Raw genomic sequence first — 23,279 nt, 5'->3', positions numbered from 1 at the left:
AGTTTAGAATATTGCATTGCTTTAAAAAATTAAACTTTTGAAAAATAAATAGTAATGTGAAATTGTCCCTTCTCGCAATGTAAAATTGGGAAAATTTCCATCCAGAGGGCTCGGCTTCGGCTCAAAGGAGTTTGCGCAACTTACCTACAAAAAAATTCCCAGTGACCAATGATCAAGGAGTTAAGCTGGAAACAGAAAAATGGTTGTGCTTTTTGTCGTTTTTCTCCCTCCACGCCCCTTGTCCAGTAGTTGTTAATAGAAACTCTGGATGAATCATTCTTCTTGTCTCATTATTTCAGTTTATCATGGAAGCATGTTAAAGGCTCGGTGTTGAGTGGATAAATACTTGTCTTGATCACCAGTTTAAACCGTCTAGTTTGTCCGGGAACGCTCCTTTTCCTATTCTGGAACAAAGATAGTTATGCTGAGTTTCTTTCCTACTTCTAACAGACAAAACTGAGGCTTTTGCCAGACTGTGGAGCTAGTAATTAAAGGGGTTTGCAATGGACACTACCTTTTGATAGCTTTCTGTTTGTCTGCACTCAAGCCAGAAATCCAGTGTTCTGGATAGATACAGGATCACATACAGTTGTGGGGGGGAACCCCCATAAACTACTGCTCCTGTTCTGAATTCTGAAATTTCTATCCAGAAAAGAAACAGTTTTTCAAATATTTGACTGCGTTTGTGAGCTGCTTTGGTGGTGGTGCTGCTGCTGTGTGATTTGACTCTTGCTAGTAAATGACTTTTTCTCTTCCCCTCGCATTACCATCACGTTGCCACACAAAGTTGCTGCTTAAGTGGGAAGATAGAGGATGTGAAAGAGTAATTTCAGTGTGGGAAGCATCTGAATTGTGTTAATTTCTTCCCTTTAGTGTTTACTTTCTTACTAATCTTCTTTTAAAACTGTGGTTTTGTTTTTTTTTTTTTAATTGTTCAGAGAAGTATAATGTTGCATGTTCTGTAGGAGACACTGTGTATAAAATTTGTCTTTAGGCCTAGTAAACTTGCTTGATTGACCCCACCACTCACTGTTTGGTTTTCATTTTTTTCCAAAGCGGTGAACTTCAAAGAAGTTAACGAAGAAAATAAGCGAGAACTCTTCAGTGAAATATTTTCTTCCATTGAAACATTGGCATTCACCTTTGGAAACGTGTAAGTTGGAAACCAGAAGGAGTTTTTAAAGAGCTCAGCGGACCTGAATCAAATTAAGACTAAACACAACAACAAAAACTTTAGTTTTCTTTTGGACAAATATGAGCTGATAAACTAATTTAAATTAACCACATACAGAATAATTTTACTGCTTTGTTTGGGTGTTTGGTGGTGTTTTGGTTTTTTAGGTTTTTTTTTTCCTTAACAAGGAAAACAGTGATGGTATACAAATATAAGACTACTTCTAAAAATTGTTTGCAGAACTTTTAAAGGATATTAGAAACCCTATCTGAATTTCTGTTCTCAGTGAGCTGAAATTGCTTGGTGAGGTAGAGTAATGAAGTAACACAATTCTTTGTTTTTCTGGCAGTGTTTCAGACTTCCTTATGGGAGATGTAGACAATGGCTCGTCATTGGGACTTCCTGTATCTCGGAGAAGTCGGGTAGGCTAAACACGTTCTCTTGGAGTGTGGAGTGATATCTTTTAAAGGAGATTTCCATTTTCACTGAAACTATGTGCATCGTGGGGCTGGGACACTTGGATTCTTCTGAGTGTTAAAACAAGATTAAACCCATGAAAAAAATGCATTCAAGGTTTCAGATACTTGAATGTATGCTCAGTTCTAAATGCCAGTGATGACTCAAAGGAGCTAGCGCTCAAATATGTAAATAATAACCTGCTGCAATTGTATTTGAGACTTTTAAATTGGTTAAATGAAAAGAACTAAATACTTCAAAGAAAGATACTTGAATGATTCGCATGCTGGAGTAGTTAAATAGACCTGTTAGACCTAGAAGCTAAAGGTTTAATGACCTCTTTTTGGCTTTTAAGACTAATATTCATTACAAAATAACCTTTTCTTCTTCCAGAGCCTAATTTGTGCTGTAGCTGTTTCAACAACAATTCACTAAGAGAACTGAAATAGCACTGTCAACTTATAGGTAGTCAAAGAAAAACATTAGCTTTTCAAACTCCCCTTTAAACACTTTGAAGGTGAGATTAAAAAATGCTCAGGATCAAACTCTGTTCTGAATTTTTGTGTATCTAGAAGCAGACTTTAAAGTAAATCCGGTCAAATTAAAAGTTATATGTAAGGAAAATGCAGTTGATAGTTGGCGTGTATGACAAGCTAAGTTGTAGCAAGGTGAAAAATCTTAGATTGTGGAGTTTTTTAAAGGCTTCGTTGAAATGTACTTAACATTTAGCATTCCTTCACACAGGCTGGATCATAGCAATGCTGTGCAGCTACAGCTGAGTAGTCTTTAAATTTTTAGTATGTTTGATAACACACGTGAGAAAGATGGATGATCACAGAAGTTCTACTTCTGTAGCTGCTACAAAACTCATCTTCGCAAACAACATGGAGGGGAAGGAGGCTACTCAGAAAGGGAGGTTTAGATTGGATATTAGGAAAAATTTCTTCATGGAAAGTGTAGTCAAGCATTGGAACAGGCTGCCCAGAGAGGTGGTGGAGTCACCATCCCTGGAAGTGTTCAAAAAACAGGCAGACGTGGCACTTTGGGACGTGGTTTAGTGGGCATGGTGGTGTTGGGTTGATGATTGGAATGATGATCTTAGAGATCCTTTCCACTCTTGATTCCTAGTTTTCAGTTTCATTATAAATGATCCAGCCACCAAGCCAGCAGGCGTGCGGTTGCTACTCTCCCCTGAATTGGTTTAGTGGTGGACTTGGTAGTGTTAGGTTAATGGTTGGATTGGATGATCTTAAAGGTCTTTTCCAACCTAAATGATTCTATGATTCTAAAAGTGGTTCCAGCAGACTTAGAATCAGAGGATTACATTGCTGATAAAAAGTATAAAATAAAATAGCATTGAAGCCAGCATCTCATGTAACTTAAATGAGTTGATTTGAACAGGCACTATTTCAGCTAATGGGTTCACGAGCAGAAGGAAGGTGCTGAATTTGCCAACATTTTAATCTTGTAATGGCTTCGCAATGCAAAAATGTGTTCCTGTGGAACGAGATGGTCCCATATATTGCATTGTGAAGGGAATGCTTGGCTAAAAGATCGCTCTCCTGAGCATGGGGGTGGGGGAACACCAAGGGGGAATTAGAATATAGCAAAACAAAGAAGGAATTCTATTCTAGATGCTCCAGAAGTCAACAGCTTGTATTTGAAAGCCCTTTTTTGTAGTGTCATTTGCTTTTCCTAATGTGGAAGGGAATTATAAATGACAAATTATATTTTTTATACATATAATTATAACAATTATAAATTTTGGAGCAGGTAAGATAATGTGGTTCAATTTCTTGGAAATCTATCTTAAGTGCATTTTCAATCAGGCAGATAAATACACATTTAACAGATGAAGCATTTCACTTTGATTTGTAATTCAGAGAGCAATTGGGAGGCCAGCTAGGAGTTGAGTGTTAGGAGGAGTTAAATGCAAAATATTTAAGTAGCTGTATCAACTTTTCATTCCTGTAGATGTGTATGTTCAGTGGGTTTACATAGCAGCTAGCTGTGTCTTCAAAAGATTAGAGCATAACATTTTGGTAGAATTTAACATGTAAATGCTTTGAGGATTAATTAAGGAGAGAGATTTTAATTGCCTGTTAAGTTAGGGACCTCCCTAAGCTGTTGAGGATTGCTCTAAGGTGGTGGGGGCTGATCTTGCTTCTCTTGACTGCAGGGGAGTCTACATTCTTTAGTTCAGGCATTCCATTTGGAAGCTGAAGCTAAATGATATGTATACCCCCTCTTAGCAAATGTAATTGTTCTCATTTTAGCCCTTGTAGTACAGCCAGAAGTACAAGGTGGAAGCAAAGACATGTCTTAATTAAAAACAGAAGTGCTTCAGAATACATTGGAAGAGACAAGACAGGCATGTCTGACCTTTCATTACTCAACAAGTTGTTGGAGTGCTATTCTATGCTATGTAGATCTGAGACCATAATAAAGGAGAAGGATAAAATTTTCAAAATACGTGCAGAGATTTGCCTCTGTCAGGGCGAGAGTTTTTGGATAATGGGGGGAAAAAAGGCAGAAGAGACTGGTTTAAGTTGAGAAGTGAAATCTATCTAGAAGTCAGGCTTTGCTTTTTTCTTTTGTTTTTTTTAGTTTCACTGAGCTGAGTCATTGGGTGCTTGAGGGGGCAAGCTGTATGGGTCAAGTTCTGATAATAAGTTGTAGGACATAAGTAAAAGTAGTTGTCCATGTGTTTGCTTTTAAAACGTGGTATTACATATTTGCAGTGGGGTGAATGGGGATGGATGAATGAGCGTTGATTAGCTGCCCTAACTAGACTGTGTGCCTGAATTACTGGAAAGGAGTGAACAGTTCTCAGTTCCAAAATGATTTAGGTCTTATAGAACAGGAAATATTTTTTAGGACCAGAACTTGTAAGTGCCTCCTGAGTTAATATAAAGTATGGGGGGGGGGTTCCTCTTTGTATTTGTTCTTCCCTAACAACTGTATGCCACTTTAAAATCTACTTGAAGACAATAATACTTTATACCGAAATCAGACCTGAATCTAGGAATGTTCAGGCTTTCTGTGCAACCGAATATTGATCCATCTCTAAATTCAGATTTTCTTTTTTTTTTTAAACTGTTTGGTCGACAGAAAGCTTTGGATGGATTTCCCACCTGTTCTGAAAAAGCCCTTCCATTTACTGAAACTCTTTTATTAGACAGGAATTGTACACTAGTATTCCACTTTCTTAGGAATGGAGCTGTTCTTTAGACTGTAGTTTGATTCTGTTCAGTGTAATCGGTGATTAATACCTTGCATGTTTTGGTATATGGAAAAGCTGCTTTTGGTGTGAAGTAAACAATGATTGTTGAGGGACTTTTCTGTGATTTATGATCAGATTACATTTTAAAAAAACAAACAAACAAAAAAGGAGCTACTTGCATCGTTACCGTGCTCCACTTTAGTTTTAAGTCTGAAAATAAATCAGCACCGAAGTCTAAAATGGAAACAAGCTGTTCTTGTAAAGCTTAAGGCCAATTTGCAGCTATTTCTTGGCCTTTGTCTTCTGCCTGCTCTCTGCTTCTGAGTTTTCAAGAGTAGTTTGTAGGGGTAGTAGGGTTGGGTTGGTTTTTGTTTGTGGTTTGGTTTGGTTTTTGGTTTTTTTTTTTTTAAAGGGGGTGGTGGTTACTAGGTAAACTCTTTATTCATTTAAATTTGTTTAGTGGCCTGGTTTACAGCACAGTCCTACAAACAGTTCAACTTTGTAGGGGTAGCAAAATGCAGCATGAGGACAAGGGTAGGGATGAAATCTTGTGCTAAATTTCTTTTATTATTGGATTAGATTATGTCAGGTTGGACTGACACTAGCAAGTGTTACTACTCAGCTGTTGTGCCTACAGTGCACACCTGCAAGTAATTTAGGAGAAAGCATAACTTTATTCCCTTGAGGAGGAAATACAGGATTCTAATGGCTTGTAGAATGGTGTCTGTTATATGTCTATGACATTACCTCTGTATGAAATGTTTTTTAAAAGATAGGTGGGGATCTAAGCAAAGCTGGAGGTCACTTAAATATCAACCCAATTTGTTAAACAATTAACTCTTTCGTCACAGCTGTTCAAGATTGTTGATTTAAAGGTATATAATGATTCCTTGCTATTTATTATGCCTCAATCGACAGCTGTGGGAGCTTAGAAGGTATTGTGCCTTAGATGAGAGGGGGTTACAGTACAGTTCGTTGCTTTACCTGCAAAAAAAGAAAGGGGCAGATGATGCCATTTATTTTGTTAGCCTGTCAGTTCCAGTGAGAGTTTTTCTTTGCTAATGTAATGTTTTGTTTCTTGTACACCAGTCTTTTGAGAATCTTTCTGTGGAGTCTGGGGGTTCACTGCATGAAAGGGATGATATTCAAGGTAGGTCATTAATTTAGCATTAATAAACACCAGCCTGTATCTGTGTTTTCATCTTCTAAAATGTTATAAAGAAGTTACTTGGCCACTTTTTTACACTGATGCTACCATTAAAACTTCACTGTAAAAAAATTTGCTGTTGCAAAGGTTTTATGCTTTTGTGAATAATCAACCTGGATTGCTTCAGGGAGCGGGGGCGGGGGGCGGAACCAAGGCCTGAAGCATTTCTGTATGTTATCCTATGGTTGGTGTTTCGTTGGGTCACTTTCTTTAAGAAAGTTATGCTGACCATATGACTACTCCAGATAAAATACTATGACCCTTTAATTTGTTCTAAAACCTCTGTCAGTCCTGTTTAGAGTCAACTAGCATTAAAGACCAACTCAAGATCAGAGCTGCTTAAGCATTCACAGTTGGCTAATACTGGCTTTGCTCTCAGTGTGTGGTCATGTCTAAAATTCACTCCTTTGTGTTCGATGCTTTATTTTCAGGACATCTTCGAGCAGAGGAGGTTGATAGCATGCTCCTAAGAAATGACAGTGGAATTGAATCGGCTCTGTCCTATGCTAAAGCATGGTCAAAGTATACCAAGGATGTAGTCGCATGGGTAGAAAAAAAGCTTAGCTTGGGTGAGTGGCTCTTTCTGGCATTTAATCAGCTTTGTCATGATGAAATTAAATCTGTTGTCAGGCCTCTGTGCTGCAGACTGTCAATAATGTGATTTCTAAATTAGTAGCTGTTCCGCTGAAGTGGACAGAACTATCGCGCATTTCCTATGATTAAAGGCCTGTAACAAAGTGAAGGTGGTCCCCTCTGTAGCCTATCTGTTAGAGGAAGAATGTAAAAAGCATTTGGCGTGTGGTACAACTGTTAGTGTAAACAGTAACTGTGACTTCTTTTTAACAGAAGTGGAGTGTGCTAAAAACTTAGCAAAAATGGCTGAAACTGCTAAAGCTGTTGTTGGACACCAGGTGAGTACATCTTAGGGGCTTTAAAGTCTTTAAATATGTATCGGATGCCTTGCCCAAAAGTGAAGTTTTGGGGATGTTGAGGAATGGATTTTTAAGTGGATATAGAACTGATTTATCCTGTAAGCCACTGGTTAATAGATCTGCTGTATTTTATGTCTTCCCATCTCCTATGGAAATCTAGATATAAATTTACTTTTGTTGAAAATGCAGAATAGCTTTATAGTTTTCACAGTATGCTTTTTTTCTGTCTAATACCTTGTATGCTTTGTGATTTGGACTTGTAGACTTCTCTTTCCAAGTGTTTTCCTAGTATGATGAAACATAGCTGAGAAATTAGTCATTTTCTATATTCATACCTAACTCTGACTTCCACACACATATAAATACCTTACTAATTTTAATTGAAAATCTAGTTCAATTATACAGACATTTAGAATGTCAGCATACCTACCTCCACCTTACCTAGAACATTAATGTTTTGTTGTGTGTAATTTTAGGATTATATGCCATTCCAATCAATATTCATTAATGCTTTTCAAAATGATATTGAGAACAATCAACTTTGGCAACAAACAGCTGCTGCTCTCCAGTCTAACAAATTTGTGCAGGTAAGCTTAAAGAAAAAGACCAAGATATTGTTTAGGTCTTTAAAAAGTTCTGTAACAGCATGGATTATTCAAAAGAACAAACTTGCAGCCTATAAGCCTTTTATGTACTCTGTTAATGTTTCCTATCTAGCCTCTTCTTGGAAGGAAAAATGAGTTGGATAGACAAAGGAAAGATATCAAGGAGCTTTGGCAGCGAGAACAGAAAAAAATGGTTGGTATTTCTTTCATATCTAATAGCGTTCAATCTAAAATTCTTCCAAAGGACAAAACTTTCAAACTAGGCTCTTACGCACTTACATTCACACGTAGAATCTATAGGGCTTATTGGATGTAGTATGTAACTTTCAATTTCATGACATACTTGTATTTGTAAGAGGTTATCTTTCGATGACTATGTACTTTGAACTGCAGCATACACACCCGTGCATAACAGCCTCTTTAAACATCACATTAAATAACTGGAAAATTAAAGTAAGTAATTCTTTTGCTTTTTTTCTTTTGTTGCGTTCTGCAGCAAGAGTTGGAAGCTGCTCTAAGAAAAGCGAAGTTGCTATATACACAGCGTCAAGATGAGTATGAAAAGGCAAAATCCTGCACTGCGCGTGCTGAGGAGGAACATCTTAGCTCAAGTGGAAGCTCTGTGAAAGATTTCAGCAAGCAACTGGAAAAAAAACGAAGGCTAGAAGAGGAAGCTCTTCAAAAAGTAAGAGGTTTTGTTCCTTGCTTTTAAAGTTAAGCCTACACTGGTTTTACTCATGCTTTCCTGATGGGACCACTTGAGCAAGTGTTCTGTTCATAATTCTTAATTTTAATCAGGCTGTGCTCTTTTGGGCTTTTATCCTAAATGGGAATCTCCAATTGCAAGCATTTTGGATGTTTCTTTTCTTGCTTCCAGTGTCAAGGCCTATAGTCCGTCAACCCTTTATACTTGTGTTTTCTCTAGGCTGAAGAGGCCAATGAACACTATAAAGCAAGCATGGCAGAGGTTGAAGAAAAAAAAAATGATTTGGAAAGCTTTAAAAGTGATGTCTTAACACAGCTTCGGGAGCTCATTTACCAGTGTGATCTTACTCTTAAAGCTGTAAGCATGCTTTTTAAAATACGTTTGGCACAGATATACAAGTATTGTTAAGACTAAGAGAAAGCCCCATCTGTAGTGTTAACTGCTTAAGGTAGAAAGTTTTCCAAGGACAGAGGTCAAGCCAATAGAAAAAGAAGGAAAACTTTCAATATGTTTGTGGTGTTCTCTTTGTGTTAGGATTTTTAAGAAAACGGGGGAGGGTGTTATACATCTCTTGAATGTTTTGGGGTTTTTTTTATGAGCTGTTGCCTTGCAAGAACCCTGACTACACAATTCTTGTAAAATCTCTCTAAGAATATTGATGGCAGTAGCGTTACTCTGTTGTTTAAGAGCACGGCTCCCATTCCCATTATTTTCATTAGCGCATTAGCAAAGATGTTTGGCTCAAGCACAGAATGGACATTAACACGCTGCAGCATGGAGCCTGCTAATCTTGATGACAGTCTCAATTACTACAGGATCCATTGCGCCTAATTTAATGTATTAATTTAGTGCATGTAAATAAGCAAAGGATTGTCAGAACAGTCTACATACACAGTTTCTAAAAAAAGCTTTAAGACTGTGTTATGCCAATAGATGTGTACTTTTTTTTAGATGAGGCAGACAATTTAATGCTGGGGCAGGGAAGGAAAATAAAAAACCAAATACACACCCCCCCCATCCCCAAGCTACCCAAAAACCAACCCGTAAGACCAGTAGAAAGCTTAGGCAAACTTGTCAGTTCAAGTATATCTAAATTGCGAACTACTTTGCAACCCCAAAGCTGAAGAGGCAGCCATGCAGTGTTCGCTTCCTTGGTCTCTGCCTTGTGACAAAATATTTTAGAAGTTTTATGTAATTTAACAAAGAAAGTGTTCAGTTAATCTGTTCTCTTGGGACAAGAGTTTTGTCTGTTTTTTGTGTCAAGGTGATATGGAGCTCATTTGGGTTTGGAATTCCAACTACTTCATCATTGTAGTGGTCACTAAAATTCCCTCCAGAGCATGAAAAATGCCTTTTTGGTAGTAAAAAATCTTGCTGTTTATCTTGATCAACCCAAAGTGGGAAGCCATCAGAATTGCCTTTGCTACTTGGAGGATTCAATAACCCAGAGAGAAGAGGGATACTAGTGTCTATACTACAGATGGTTTTGCAGTTGACTTTCAGGAATCTTGCACAAAGCCCATTCCTACAAATGTTACTATTTTCTAGAATTTTTCTAGTCTTACTGTTGAAATAATTTTCTGTTGGGATATTAATTTGGGTTGAGCAAAGTACAAGTGCAATATCTAGTAAATGATCTACAAATACTGAATTTTTTTTTTTTTCCTCCCACCAGGCAACAGTTAACCTGTTCCAGCTGCAGCACGCTCAGGTTGTATCTCTTCCAGTTAACTGCCAGTCACTCTGTGAGAGTGCCAAACTCTATGACCCTGGTCAGCAGTATTCAGAGTTTGTGAAAAGTTTGCCAAAGGAAGGTGTTCCTATTGAATCAGGTTCTTTCGAAACCCAGAGTTCTCAGGTTGATGGGTGAGTCCCAAACTACAGGTGGCATTTGCTTGTTTTAGAATAAAATGCTAGGCACATGTGTTTAACAGTAAAACAACATTTTTGGAGGAATTTTACCTGGTGTTTTACCGTGCTTTACCATTCTCTATTTCTTTGACTCATCTTTTGGTAGATTATATATAGATGTTGATAGTAAAACCTGACTTTAAATTCCAAAGCAGAATGTCATTTTGTGTATTAAGACTTGCTAAAACATTGACAATTGTTGTGCAAGAATCGACTTGTTGCTATTTTAATGCAGATACTGGTTAATATGAAAAATGTAAATTTTGAACTCTAGTGTGGCGTGGCAGTAGTATTTGATAATCGGTTTAGAAAGTCTGAGGAGGTACTTTTCCTCTTCTGCCGGCTGTGCTGCTACAGTACTGTCTTTCATATTGTTTATGTTTGGCAACTTTTTGCCAGGAAGTTGTTGCTCCATTTCTGTCTCATGCTATGTGGCTAAAAAAGTTGAGAGTCCACATGTCCCTATGTTATAACTTAATAATTTTCTATGATGCATTATTATTTTTCCAACCTGTGTGAAACGGTAGTTTTTACTGTTAATCTGTTAAAGATACAGCTAATGTGGATGTAGAGACTACGAGACAAAAAGACAACTCCTCGTGTCAGTCTGCCAAGTGCTTTTCCACCTTTAACTTGTTGTAAAATAGTCATCTTGGCACTAAAGCACCAAAATATCCATTCCAGTCTGTGTGTTTCACAGTTCTACAGGAAAGTGTCGTCATCGTCTTTCAAAAGGAAACTAAATACAAAAAACCTAAGCTTGAGTCAGACTTCTACCAACAAAAGCCAGGAAATTCAAAGTTAAAGCTGAGATTCTTAGTTCTTGTCTGTAAATTTCCTGCCTTTTAAGACTGATTTAGGCTATACTCATAAACTTTGACTTAGGGGGATTTAACTATGCAGCTCCCTGAGAAACTGATGAGCATGAAATCTCAAACTCTTTGTCTGCTCTCCCAGCTATTTACTGCCTAAGATTTATGGGAGCGTGTTTTTTCTCCTCCCCTCTCCCACCTTTTGTTTTCTTTTGACATGGCCTTGTGATTCTTCATGTACTTGAAGTGGTCATTTTTATTGTTTAGGTCTGCATTTATTTTAAGGGGCAGTAGCTTGGACACATGCAAATTTTAGTGTTTTTAAGTCTCTATTTCCTTCAGCTGGATAGGGTAGACCTGATTAAGGAGCAGCTTCCCGACTGCTAGACTTGGCTACAGGCCATTTTGTCCACAAGGTGCTTCAGCATTTTACGTTAATTGCTGTTAACAGTTTTCTGTCCTTATCTTGAGAGTAGATTTTCACGATGGACTGACTATAAGCTCTCTGGCAGCTTCAACATATTTTCTGTGCTTTCAAAAAAGCACAACATTTTAACGCCTACATGTTGATAGGTGAATGGTCCTGATGGCTGGGCAGAGAATCTTTTGGAGGAAAGCATAAAAGTAGGATGCAGTAGCCTCTGAATTATTCTGATCTTTAGATGAACAGATTGGCTGTTTTTTTTTCAAAGTCTGCAAAATAACAGTCATAAGAGATGTGGAAAAGCACAGGCAGGGAGGAAACACTGGAAAATTGCACATATTTAATTAAAAATAAATTGCCACCCTTCTCCTTTTTATTTTCTTTTGAATTTGGGCTTTAATAATTACATGTCAAATATGTATGTTCACGAACAGCAATTAAACAAAGCATTTTTAATGCCCAGGGATAAAAAAAAATACATTGCTTTTCATTTAATTCTATCTTATTCATTCTTCAAATTACTTTCTTTTTTTCTGCAGGGTTTTTAATAAGCAATCAACCAACAGCGTCCATACGTCACATGGTAACTTATCTCAGTGTTCGGGAGACTTTCCTGCTCAGACGTTAGATGATGTGGGAAGCCCAATTTATCATCGTTCACAAAAGATTGGAGAGAAGAGATCTTCCAGCAGCACAGATATCCAAGGTAGTTCTTCTGTATTTCATCTGGAGTTCAGTCTCTAAATAAAAATATCAGAAAAAAACAGGTGCTTGATGTCTCACTGTCAGAAGTGTAGCACTGAAGGTGTTTAAAAAAAAAAAAAAAAATGTATTTTAAAGTTCGAAGCCTATAAAAAAAGTTATGTACTTGAGCATAAGGACAAAATTAAAAACTGCCTGTATGTATACCTAGATTCTTTGACAAGAAAGGTGAGATGCAATTCAAAGAGCAGGTACTGTCAAGCCCAGTGTAGTAAACAATTTCAATTAACTTTAGCAATGTAAATCCATTGTTTTTGTAAATGCTACGTTGATTTCGGGTGTTTTGCGAAAGCATGTGTCCAGTTTCTGAAATTCATTTTCTTACATCCTGGAGCTTTTACAGGAATATATGCCGTGGTTTTTTTCACTACATTGCACGTTCGTGTAACTTTTGTGGTATTTTCCGATTTTGAATATAATCGTAGTTAGTCTTTAAAAAAAAAAAAAACCACGCAATTTTGTCCTTGACATCTGGAATTTGCGGGTTTTCTTTTCAAAAGCAATCCGAGGGCCACCACCATTCAGATCATGGTCAGTTGGCAACCAGAGCGGAGGAATGTGCAGTGATTCTGAAAGTGCAGGGGGAAGCAGCGAGTCACGATCCATGGATTCTCCATCTGCTAGCCCAGGTACAGCTACACTCACTGCTATACTAATTTGAAGTCTTTTCTTTGGACTGTTTTACACTAATGAAGCTGTCGCTGTTAGTTTAGCAAGTGTGGGACAGAGCCTATAATGAAAATGAGCAGTTGGGTGGAACTGGTACTTACAGCTTCCTGAAAATTTTTCTCATCTGCTAGGGGATTTTAAAAGACGACTTCCCCGAACACCTTCCACTGGTACTATGTCATCTGCAGATGATCTTGATGAAAGAGAGCCACCATCTCCTTCAGACTGTGGTAATGTTGTTTCCATACCTGAACTCCCCAGAAGATGCTTTTTGTTGTAGAGTGTGGCTTTTCTTTTTAATGTGCTTAAGAAAAGTACATTAACAAGGCTGTGATTACCAACAGCATTGTTTTTCAATACAGTGTGCATCCGCTTGAGGTTGAGAGCTGAAGAATAATGTTCAGGTCATTTTAATGAAGCGGTGCAGAATTGTCTTCATACATTTAGATTAACTATATGGGCAGCCTTTGAACATTTCTAGTGTCTTCACCCTCCTGAGGTAAACATAAATGATCTGCTAACCATTCCTGCCAGGCATTTGTATTTAAAATTAGCTGCATGGCACTGAGTTATGTAAGATCACTTCTAAACTTTGAAGTGAAATGCACAGATATGGAGAGCTGGTAATTGGCAAATTGGAAAAAAGTAGATCCAAATGTTTAGGGTAATAACTGAGATTTTACCCTTTTCAACTTAGATAAGTAGGTTTGGTAATGTCTGTCCCAGATTTGACCAAACCATTTCTAATTTTCAAATGAATTTTGACTGTATAAAGGCAATGTTGCCACAGGGACTGAAACCTGAAGAACTGGATTATCAAAAATAGTTCTGTGGGATGTCTGCACTACTTACAAACTAACTCGTTCTGAAATATTTGTGGCACTTGCTTAGTAAAGCCTTTAGGAAATTCTTCAGTTAGTTCTTATTTCCTAAATGTATACTTTGCCTCCTAGGAACGAGCCTGTGGTTAACAATACTAATTTAGATCCAGCTTTAAAGCATGGCAACATGTTAATGAATGCAAACTTTCACTTGGAGTGGTATTGTTTAATCAATACTTGAGCTTTTAAGAAGCTTTCTGGGCAATTAACTGCATGTGTTAATTTTGAATTTTTATCTGTAAAAGAAGGGATTTTGGTTCACAGAGTTCTGTTGATAGCATTTTAAGTAAGTTGCTTGAAAAAAAAAAAAGTCACAAAAAGTACCGGTTGCTGTTCTGTTTTAGAATCCCCTAGAAAATATTTTGATGTTGTCATAGGAGACTGAGAATCAGTGGTTCTTTTTTATTTTATATGGGTTCTGCTGTGAGCGTGTGTTAATTCTTCCCTGCTGCAAAGTATTCTTTTTTTAAGTATTTCAAAAACAGTACAGGCCAAACCATAATGTCATCTTTCATCCTCTAGTACAGGATTTTGAAATACATAGAATGAAACTTTCATGAATAGTTGCCTGAACTGCAGGGCGGTTGGAATTAAATGTCCTAATATTTTCACACGCCATTAATACAGGAGAAAACTGAAATACTGAAAAATACAAAACTGATTGTTTGGTTCCACTTTTATGTGAGATTATTTGATAGTTAATGTGTCCATTATGTAAACTGTAACATTGTTTTGCTTCCTTGTGATTGAAATGGTTTTGATTACAAAAGTAGATATTAGAGTGACTGTAACAGAGAAATTCTCTCCAGGTTTAAATGATCTGACATCTGAAACTGCAAATTCTCCAGGACCTTTTAGAAATGCTAATATGTCCAAAGCAGCACAAACACACAAACTACGGAAGCTGAGAGCTCCATCTAAATGCAGAGAATGTGACAGCTTAGTGGTATTTCACGGAGCTGAATGTGAGGAGGTAAGTCGAAAAGTAGTTTAAATTGCTGCTTGGGATTTATGTAAAGTCCCAAGTTTTGGGAACTTGCATTATTTTTCTGTATAAAAAGTACAGACTTTGTGGCTTGTAGAATTATTGTGAACTCAAAGCACAAGCATAACAGTCTAATAAAACTTGCCTTTTGCTCACATATGGGGTGACAAACAGCAGAGATGGTGTCAGATTGTATCAAACCATGTGCTTTTTTTTTTTTTTTTTTTCCCTCCCCTGTAGTGTTCACTTGCATGCCATAAAAAATGTTTAGAGACTTTAGCTATTCAATGTGGGCACAAAAAACTTCATGGAAGGCTTCACTTGTTTGGAGTGGAATTTGCACAAGCTGCTAAAAATGTTCCGGATGGCATTCCTTTCATCATCAAAAAGTGTACGTCAGAAATTGAAAGCAGAGCGCTGAATGTCAAGGTATACTCAAGTTTGTTTATAAAGCTTAAGTGTGAACAACCTTTTTAAAAACAAAAAAAATTCTCGAGACATTAATGCTGTACCGTTGATATCGTCTGTGTTTTACACTTGCCAAATCAAGAGTTGTGCTCGTCTCTTAATTTCAGGGCATCTATCGTGTGAATGGAGCCAAATCAAGAGTTGAAAAGCTTTGTCAAGCTTTTGAAAATGGAAAGGATTTGGTCGAGCTCTCAGAACTCTATGCACATGATATCAGCAATGTTCTCAAGTTGTATCTCCGCCAGGTATGTACTTGAGAGGTCAGATGGAAAACCAAAGTAGTGTAGTATATTTCTTCAGTACAAGAGGGGAAAAAAAAAAATCCTTTTCAGCGGTCCTACAGCAGAAGATTAAATGAGTGCCTTGTATATTTGCAGTAGGCTGCTTTATTTTCATATGGAGCCTGTGACAGGGGCAGGGAAAGCTGTCAGGTGGCTGACTGCTGGTATTACAGTCTGTATTCCACATGGGCGTAATGTCGCTTTAAATATTAGCACCATGTGCAGGACCAGCTTTTGTTTATCCACTTGTAGTGAAGCTTTAACTTTTAAAACACTTCTGGTTACTGAATTTGCCTGTCTTATGTGAAGTTTAAAACATTCCCATATTCTTGCCGCTTCACGCAGACAGATGCTAACACATTGCTGTTAATATATCCTAACAAAAATTTCATGAAACACTCATGATGGTCATGATGATGTGTTCATTATGGAGGGATTATCCATCTTTTTCTTTCAAAATGGAGCTTTAAAGCTTCATGATTGAGTTCTCCAAAACAGTTTCAGTATGTATCAGAAAAAATGAGGCCGGGATGTTGCCCAGTGAAATTAGTGAGTCACTCTGAAAACTTGTTAACCCTGAAAGGAATAATCCTTAGCTGCACGGTCCTGTCCTCTTCCTTATGCTGGCTGTCAGAGATGAGCGTTCCAATCCTATGATCATTGCCATTAAGTTAAGTGCTTTTGAAAAATTACAAAGGTGTACCCTGCCTATTTATTCAAGTAAAAAGGCAGCGTATTATATACATCATACTGGGGTACCAGTTTGAGGCACTGTGCTGTATTTTGAATAGGGCTCATAATTTAAAAAAAAGAAGTCAAATAACGTGTTTCATTCTGGTCTTGTTACTTCCTTTGTAGCTGATCTGTTGGTGTGGTTTTTAGGTAAACCTGCTCATTTTAAATGCAGGAGCAGTGCTAGACACATGCAGTTAAGGTATGTTTAGACAGAATCCCAAGTTAAACCCTATTTGAGATTAATTATTAAAACTAATTATTTTGAGTTTTATCTAGTCTTCCTATTTGATACCACGTCATATACTATCAAATACTGGTAAAATAAATAACTGCTCTATTATCATGGTCTTTGTGCATATGCAGTGTAGCACCCTCCTTCATAGCAATCACTTTCTTGAAATCTCTATCTGTATTGATAAATGCTCAGTCTTGAAGCTATTGCAGGAAAGGGCTAGCAAAAGATTTCTGGAGGAAGGTGTAGAGAGGAGTGGGTTTGCTACCTGGGATTGGATTTGACAAGTTGTGGTTTGAGGTAATGAACAAGGATTAAACAATGGTCTAAGAAGAGATGCTAGACCAAACAAAGATGAACAAACCCAGGAAGGAAACAAAGAAGTTAAAATTCAGGCTTGAGTACGTTTCTGAAATGTTCTTATTTCTTCAGCTTCCGGAACCCTTGATTTTGTTTCGGCTTTACAACGAGTTCATTGGACTTGCAAAAGAAAGCCAGAATGTTAATGAGGAATTGGATGCTAAACAAGCTAGCCCCAAATCAAAGAAAAGACAGTCCATCTGTATTGAACTGAATAGGATCATCATTAAAATTAAAGATCTTCTGAAACAGCTGCCTGTACCAAACTATAACACTCTTCAGTACCTTATTGGACACCTTCACAGGTGAGAAAAGACTTTAAATGCAAACTGATGTTGAAAAATAAACAGCTACATGCTGTGTACTAGGAAACTCTTGTACCCTTTTGATGACTGTAGAGGAAGAAGTCACATGTGCCTTAGAAGACATTGTTCTGTTGCTGTTTCTTTTTACAATGTAATGAATTCTCAGATAAAAGAAGAATACAAAATGGAAGGAAAGGAGGGAAAGAGTTGAGCTGCATTATTCTTGATTCTCTGCTAGCACTGGGGTCAGCAAGTAGTAACTAGTGGCAGCTGCAGGCACCTTAGGTGTGATGTAAATCAGGATGTGACCCAGATAGGGCAGTGATTTGGTGGCTATTAACAGAACATTAAAACTTGTATCATGTCTGTTAATAACCATTCTCCAACTACGTTTCACTTCCTTGTTCTCCAAATGCTGGATTGTATGACGATGTGTGATGAGGATGTACCGCGCTGATGACTACCAATAAAAATGGGTAATATTGGGCCACAGCTATATTATTACTTAGAATGAGAGAGACGTTCTTTTCCCCAACCCCAGAAATGCCAAATAGCCACAAATAACATTAACCATTCTGCCTGCCTACCAAACCCACCTTCAGGGTTTTGTTTTTTTTTTTCTTTTAGCCTCTTTAGGCGTAAGATAATAGTTTAATATCTAAAATATTTCTGAAGTAGTAAAACCCTCTAACTCTTGGTGTTTGGGTTGGGTTTTTTTTCCCTTTTTATGCAGGGTTACAGAACAGTCTGATGAAAATAAAATGTCAGCCAGCAACCTTGGCATAATATTTGGCCCAACTCTGATCAGGCCACGTCAAACAGATGCTACTGTGTCTTTGTCGTCACTTGTGGATTACCCTTATCAGGCCCGGGTAGTGGAGCTGCTCATAACATACTATGAAAAGATATTTGATGTTTCATTGAAACCACTTCTGAGCACATCTCAGTCTGAAGTAACTGCCATTACAGTCAGGGTTGCTGTATCAGCAGAAGAGAGGGAGCCACAGCAGCAGAGGAAGTCGTTTGTTGCTGTAAAGGAAGTGAGTGACTTTCTTGTGCTGCCACAATGTTACCCGTGCCATCTTAACTTCTGTGTCAAATGCCGCAGCGTTCCACAGCACGCTTCTATTAAATCTTTGTGGGGTATTTTTTTGTTAATGAGTGCTTTTCCCCTTGAGTTCTCATTTACTTTTGCTCTGACTTTTGTTAACAGGGTATTCCGATAGCTCCGAGTGAAAGCAGAGCCTCAGAAACAGCTGCATTGTTTTTGGAATCGAACAACAGCAAGAATACAAAAGAACAAGTAGATACATCTGTAACTGGTTAGTGCGCTTTTATTAAGTCTCGGGGTGGGTGAATAAGCAGTCATGGATGCATTAGATTATAGTGCATTGCAGCTCTTCAATTTAGACAGAAGCAAGTGATAAAACCTGCTTGTCTCTGCTTGATATACTGTTTATCTTTGTAAGAGGAACAGAGAATTAAATCTTTCTAAAGGCTTTCAAGAAACCTGTGTTTATGGAATCGGAGCTTGAAGTATTTGGGAAGAGAATACAACAGTGTTTTGGTTTCTCCCTTTTAAAAGAAAAAAATATATATATATATAATTATGCTCTGACTGTGGATTTCTGAAACCCACTATGATGCTGCAAACCAATATCCAGCAATTAACATTTGTTTTGACCACTGTTTTCCCCCAGAATGTGTATCCTTGCCAGTCACTGGAACTAAACCAGAAGGCTCTGGGAAGAGTAATTCTCTGACAGAATCATCAGCTACCAGCGTTTTGGATACTAATATTTCTGCTCCAAAAGAGACAGGTTTGCTAACCTAACTATAAATCTTCTATAAGATTTTTTTTTTTCCCCTGTTTATCTGCCTGTGCTACTACAGTAGTTTGTTTTAATATAGGTATGATTTCATCTACTTTATTTAGGAGTAACTATACATGATCCCTTTTAATTATACTGATTTTCAGCTGGTGTTACCAGTTCAGTCATGTCCTGTACATTAACAGTGCAACATTCTGAAAGATACTAAAATTGAAAATATTCAGGGATGGGAAAGCACCAGCTGAAAAAAAAGTAGTAGTGCAGTGTCTCTTTGCCTGTTTTCTCCGTAGTGTCTTCCTTGGTTACATCTGTACAGTATGTGTTTTACTGCTATTGAAAGGCTAATATTTGGTTAGAGTAAGATATTCCTAGTATGTATACAAGGTATACCTCGAAACTGTTATCCCCTTAAAATACCAGCTGTCAAGGGATCATTAATAAAGTTCATATTCTGTTGGCAAAAGTCTTGCTGACTTCTCTTTATATTTGGTGCAAAGATCCAGTCACATCTATTTGTGTGTTTCTAGGTGATGCTGTGAGTCCAGCTTCAGAGAGAGACAGTGATTCATTTGTTTCTCCAGGTGAAGACGGCTGTAAAATCACCTTATTTCCTGCCAAACCTAACCGTCAGATTACCAAAGTTCCATTGCGGGTTCTAAGGACAAAACCGGCTACTCGCCCTGTGAGCCTGCCTGTAGACCGAATACTTCCACCATGTGTTTTGAATGAAAGAAATTCACGAAATGCAGGAGCAGTAAGTCCAGAGAAGCTTGGCAGGAGCCCTACTATTGAAGAGGTTTCAGAGGTGAAGGCGTTCCCTGCTGTAAATACCTGCTGCAGACTTCCTTGTTATGACACCCAGATGCTGCGAAAAACTTGGGACAAGCAATATAAGCAGTATGATATCACAGCAAGGACAGCAATGATCGTGACTAATGTGCCCCAGGAGAACCGAGCGCTTGAGAGCGGAACTGCGGGTGCCTTGTCTTCATCATGCGGCACTGATAACAATTCGGTTAATGCCATTCTTCCTAGTAAGCCATATTCTGTTTCTGTCAGGTCAGGAAGGACAGCAACAGAAGGGAATGGTCCCGATGCCAATCCTCTTGCTGCCTTCAGGGCACCAAGAACATTGCAACCACCCCCAGGGACGTTTTATAAACCGCCCTCTAACAAATCAAAACAAAACGAAGAGGGTTCTGTTGCTAAAGCTTCCGCACCAACCAGTGCTAGCTCTGTGCATCACCAGGATAATACTGTGAAACTGGTGAGGAGCTCTGCACTTCCATCAGGTGATCCTGAACAAAACACAAATGAACAAAAAACCAGCTCAGAGGATACTCACCCCACAGATCTGAAGCCTACTTACCAGAGACTGAGACCAAAAAGGATCCAAGAACTGGAACACAGGGAAGCTCATTTTGTATAGGGTGCAAATTCCTCTTGGACTGTATGCAATTTGTTGACGTTGCCAGTGGAGGCTTCCCTTTGCCCCTTTATCCTTTGCCTTCCCTTGAGAATCCCACTTTTGTGCCATACTGGAGTTATTTTTATAATGCAGCATTTTAAAAATGGGGGGGAGGGCTGGGGAATTGTGAAGGAAATAAGTAAAACTTTTTGTAATTCAGTAGCTTTTCATAAAGATTTCATGCATTCCCAGTCGAGATACAGCTAATGGGTTCATTGAATAAGACACAGAGCTTCGTTTCATTGTATGGAGTGGAGTGCTTATTCATAGAGCAGCAACTATTGCACGTAGCAGTGAAAGGAGCCATTTTTCCTAAGAGATGTTATAACAAAAATGGAAGGTTTAATGTTCACTGTCTAAGCATAAACCAAAGCTTGTGCTTTGCTCTGTAAAAGCATTCGTTCAGTTTTCTAATCTGTGCAATTAAAGCTTTGCTCCTGAACAGACTTACGTACTGGCCAGCACGGCCCATAATTATGTATCATATGTGTATATTTTAAGCAGACACAGTTATCTGTTGCCAGTTTTCTATGTTGTCACTTTAATTTGTTTGTTTGTTTTTGTACAGCAAGGATGCACTTACTGAGCTTTACTATTCAGAAGCAACAATCAGGCCACATCTGGTTTCTTGTATAGCTTAGCAAGTGGGGCAAATGTGCACAGCCTGTTTTGTTTGGATGCCCTTCTGGAGAGACTATCAGTTGCAGTGGTGCTGCCTTTCCCAGGTGAATGAAAAGGCAGTAGTTTGCTTGCTGTAGATCAGTTTCACCACTTAACCTGGTGTAACTGAAATGAAGAGCATTGTTTCCAAGTTTCAGTGAAAGAGCTGAAAAATAACCAAAAATCTGCATTAGTAGGTGCATCGAATGGTTTTCACTTTGTATTAAATGGTTTTTACGTGTACACTGTGTTATATTTGCTTTAAAATATATTAACTTGTTAACATTTCAGTGACTCTATGGCTTCTATATCTGGATTTCTTCTAACTTATTAAAATACAGACGTTTGGCCTTTGCAATAGTATAGTACTCTGCGGCATCTGTCTTCTGGGGCCGGGGGGCAGCACGCTTTTCTTAATGAGATTACAATTAGCTTGACCCTTTCTCACATACCATAGAGTACAGTTATTTTAGCACGGTACTTTCTACTGATATAAGAACCAATAGGGCTCTCAGAGGACAGGAAAAGCAAAGAATCGCTTTTCTGGTTTTACAACATAAGATACACTGGACTTTCCTACTCCATTCCCTTTGCCTTTCTTTGCAAAATATCCCAAATAAAATCCCACGCTGCATTTGGTGGATGTAATCTGATTTTAGTTTCCAGAACGAAAGATATTAAACTCGCAACACTGAACTTCTGATTCCTTGTCACGTTTCCACGGAAGCGTGGCTGGCACTCTTGGCAAAGGCCATGCGAGCACTGGACGGTTCTGGCCATGCTCTTTGGGGAGCTGCCTCGTGCTACGGAAAAGCTGAAGACTCCAGGTGCTGGTATTGTGAGCTGGATAATAAAATAAGAGGAGGGATAAAGGCTTCTTGGTGTAGAAGGGAGCTTGTTCTGCTTTAAGAATGGAGGGGGGTGGGGGGAACCCCACACAACTGGTTGATGAGCAGGAATAGTGTTAATGAAACATCGCAGTGGAACCACAGAGCACAGCTGTGAAAGGATGCTGCTGATAGCATAGACTAGGGCCACAGGATGGCAAATTAGTTTGTGAATGACCATTAAATCTATTGTTGCACTATATTTTTAAGTGTTGTAGCGTGTATCTAGCACTGAATATGCTAATGGCCTCAAAAATTGTAATAAAAACTGTTTGACTAGTTGGGTGGAGGGTCTCTAGTGCTCCCCGGAGCAGGCTGCTGCGATGGAGATTCCGATAGCGTATACTGATCTCCGAGAAACAGATGAACGTTTCTTAACCGAGTCGTAACACTGGTTACTCCTGCTTGTCACCCTATTGCTTTTTATCATAGAATCGTTTAGGTTGGAAAAGACCTTTAAGATCATCCGGTCCAACCATTAACCTACGCTACCAAGTCCACTCTTTATGTACCACCTGTTTCCATATTGTGCTAGTTTGAAAGGTTTCCGCTGTGTTAAATGTGCTTCAGGTCTCTGCCGGCTGTTTTCCACAGCCAGGCAGCCACCGGCGGGCTGGGCCGGCAGCGGGAGGGCGCGTGCCTGTGTCTGTGGAAAACCACGTTATTTTATGAAAAAATCACCGCTCTCAAAAGGTGAATTGTGCACGTGTCCCTGCTTTATAACGTCTTCGATTCTTTGTATGCAATACAAGCGAAGGAGTAAGTGCTCTTCTGAAATGAAAACCTTTGAAGCGTTGTTGAAGAGTGCTGACCCCGCTCCCCAGCGTGGTGACACCACAGGAGGGGCTGCGGGGCCCGGGCCAGAGGGTTTTTCCAGAACCTTCCCGCCAGACCGGGCAGCCTGTGGAGGGGCTTAAGGGCCAGCATGTGACTTTTTTTATTTGTAAATGTTTGCACCTTGACGCCAAGGCTGCGTTTTGTTCGTGCTGGCACACTGAGGCCTTCCCCTCCGTGCGAGGAAGCGCTGCCTCAGAACCGTGAGGAACGCCGCCATGGCGGCAGAGCCTTAAGCCTGGTGGAAAAGGCTTTGGCTTTCTTTTTGCCTGAAAATGCTACTAATGGCCCCTATTGTTTCTTTTGGTTCTGATGCAGATTTCCTCAGGTCCTGTGTTTTGAAACTCGCTTCACCCCGACTGAATTGCGGTAATCCCACCCACCTGCCCCAGGTGAGGGGGCTCTGGGTCGTGCAAAGTGCCAGCACCCTGCGGCTTGCCCTCTGGGGAGGAAACCTTTCTGTGGCAGAT

General features: G+C 38.8%; 1 protein-coding gene across 1 annotated transcript in view; it reads left to right on the top strand.

Annotated features, from left to right (window-relative positions):
- ARHGAP29 (Rho GTPase activating protein 29) overlaps positions 1 to 20,515 on the top strand; it is a 50,740-nt gene extending 30,225 nt beyond the window's left edge. The window contains exons 3-23 of the mRNA XM_009480244.2: positions 1,057 to 1,153; positions 1,524 to 1,596; positions 5,943 to 6,003; positions 6,492 to 6,629; positions 6,907 to 6,971; positions 7,469 to 7,579; positions 7,710 to 7,790; positions 8,094 to 8,282; positions 8,523 to 8,660; positions 9,979 to 10,169; positions 11,990 to 12,156; positions 12,713 to 12,841; positions 13,013 to 13,111; positions 14,572 to 14,735; positions 14,988 to 15,176; positions 15,323 to 15,460; positions 16,896 to 17,128; positions 17,862 to 18,168; positions 18,342 to 18,450; positions 18,829 to 18,948; positions 19,488 to 20,515. Coding sequence (XP_009478519.1) covers positions 1,057 to 1,153; positions 1,524 to 1,596; positions 5,943 to 6,003; positions 6,492 to 6,629; positions 6,907 to 6,971; positions 7,469 to 7,579; positions 7,710 to 7,790; positions 8,094 to 8,282; positions 8,523 to 8,660; positions 9,979 to 10,169; positions 11,990 to 12,156; positions 12,713 to 12,841; positions 13,013 to 13,111; positions 14,572 to 14,735; positions 14,988 to 15,176; positions 15,323 to 15,460; positions 16,896 to 17,128; positions 17,862 to 18,168; positions 18,342 to 18,450; positions 18,829 to 18,948; positions 19,488 to 20,389 — 3,701 coding nt within the window. The 3' untranslated portion in view covers positions 20,390 to 20,515. The remainder of the gene's footprint in view (positions 1 to 1,056; positions 1,154 to 1,523; positions 1,597 to 5,942; positions 6,004 to 6,491; positions 6,630 to 6,906; positions 6,972 to 7,468; positions 7,580 to 7,709; positions 7,791 to 8,093; positions 8,283 to 8,522; positions 8,661 to 9,978; positions 10,170 to 11,989; positions 12,157 to 12,712; positions 12,842 to 13,012; positions 13,112 to 14,571; positions 14,736 to 14,987; positions 15,177 to 15,322; positions 15,461 to 16,895; positions 17,129 to 17,861; positions 18,169 to 18,341; positions 18,451 to 18,828; positions 18,949 to 19,487) is intronic.
- Positions 20,516 to 23,279: the final 2,764 nt, after the last annotated feature.

This window comes from Pelecanus crispus, chromosome 5 (assembly GCF_030463565.1).
Source record: "Pelecanus crispus isolate bPelCri1 chromosome 5, bPelCri1.pri, whole genome shotgun sequence".
In the NCBI taxonomy this organism is placed as follows: domain Eukaryota; kingdom Metazoa; phylum Chordata; class Aves; order Pelecaniformes; family Pelecanidae; genus Pelecanus; species Pelecanus crispus.
This window is presented reverse-complemented; position numbering and strand designations above follow the sequence as displayed.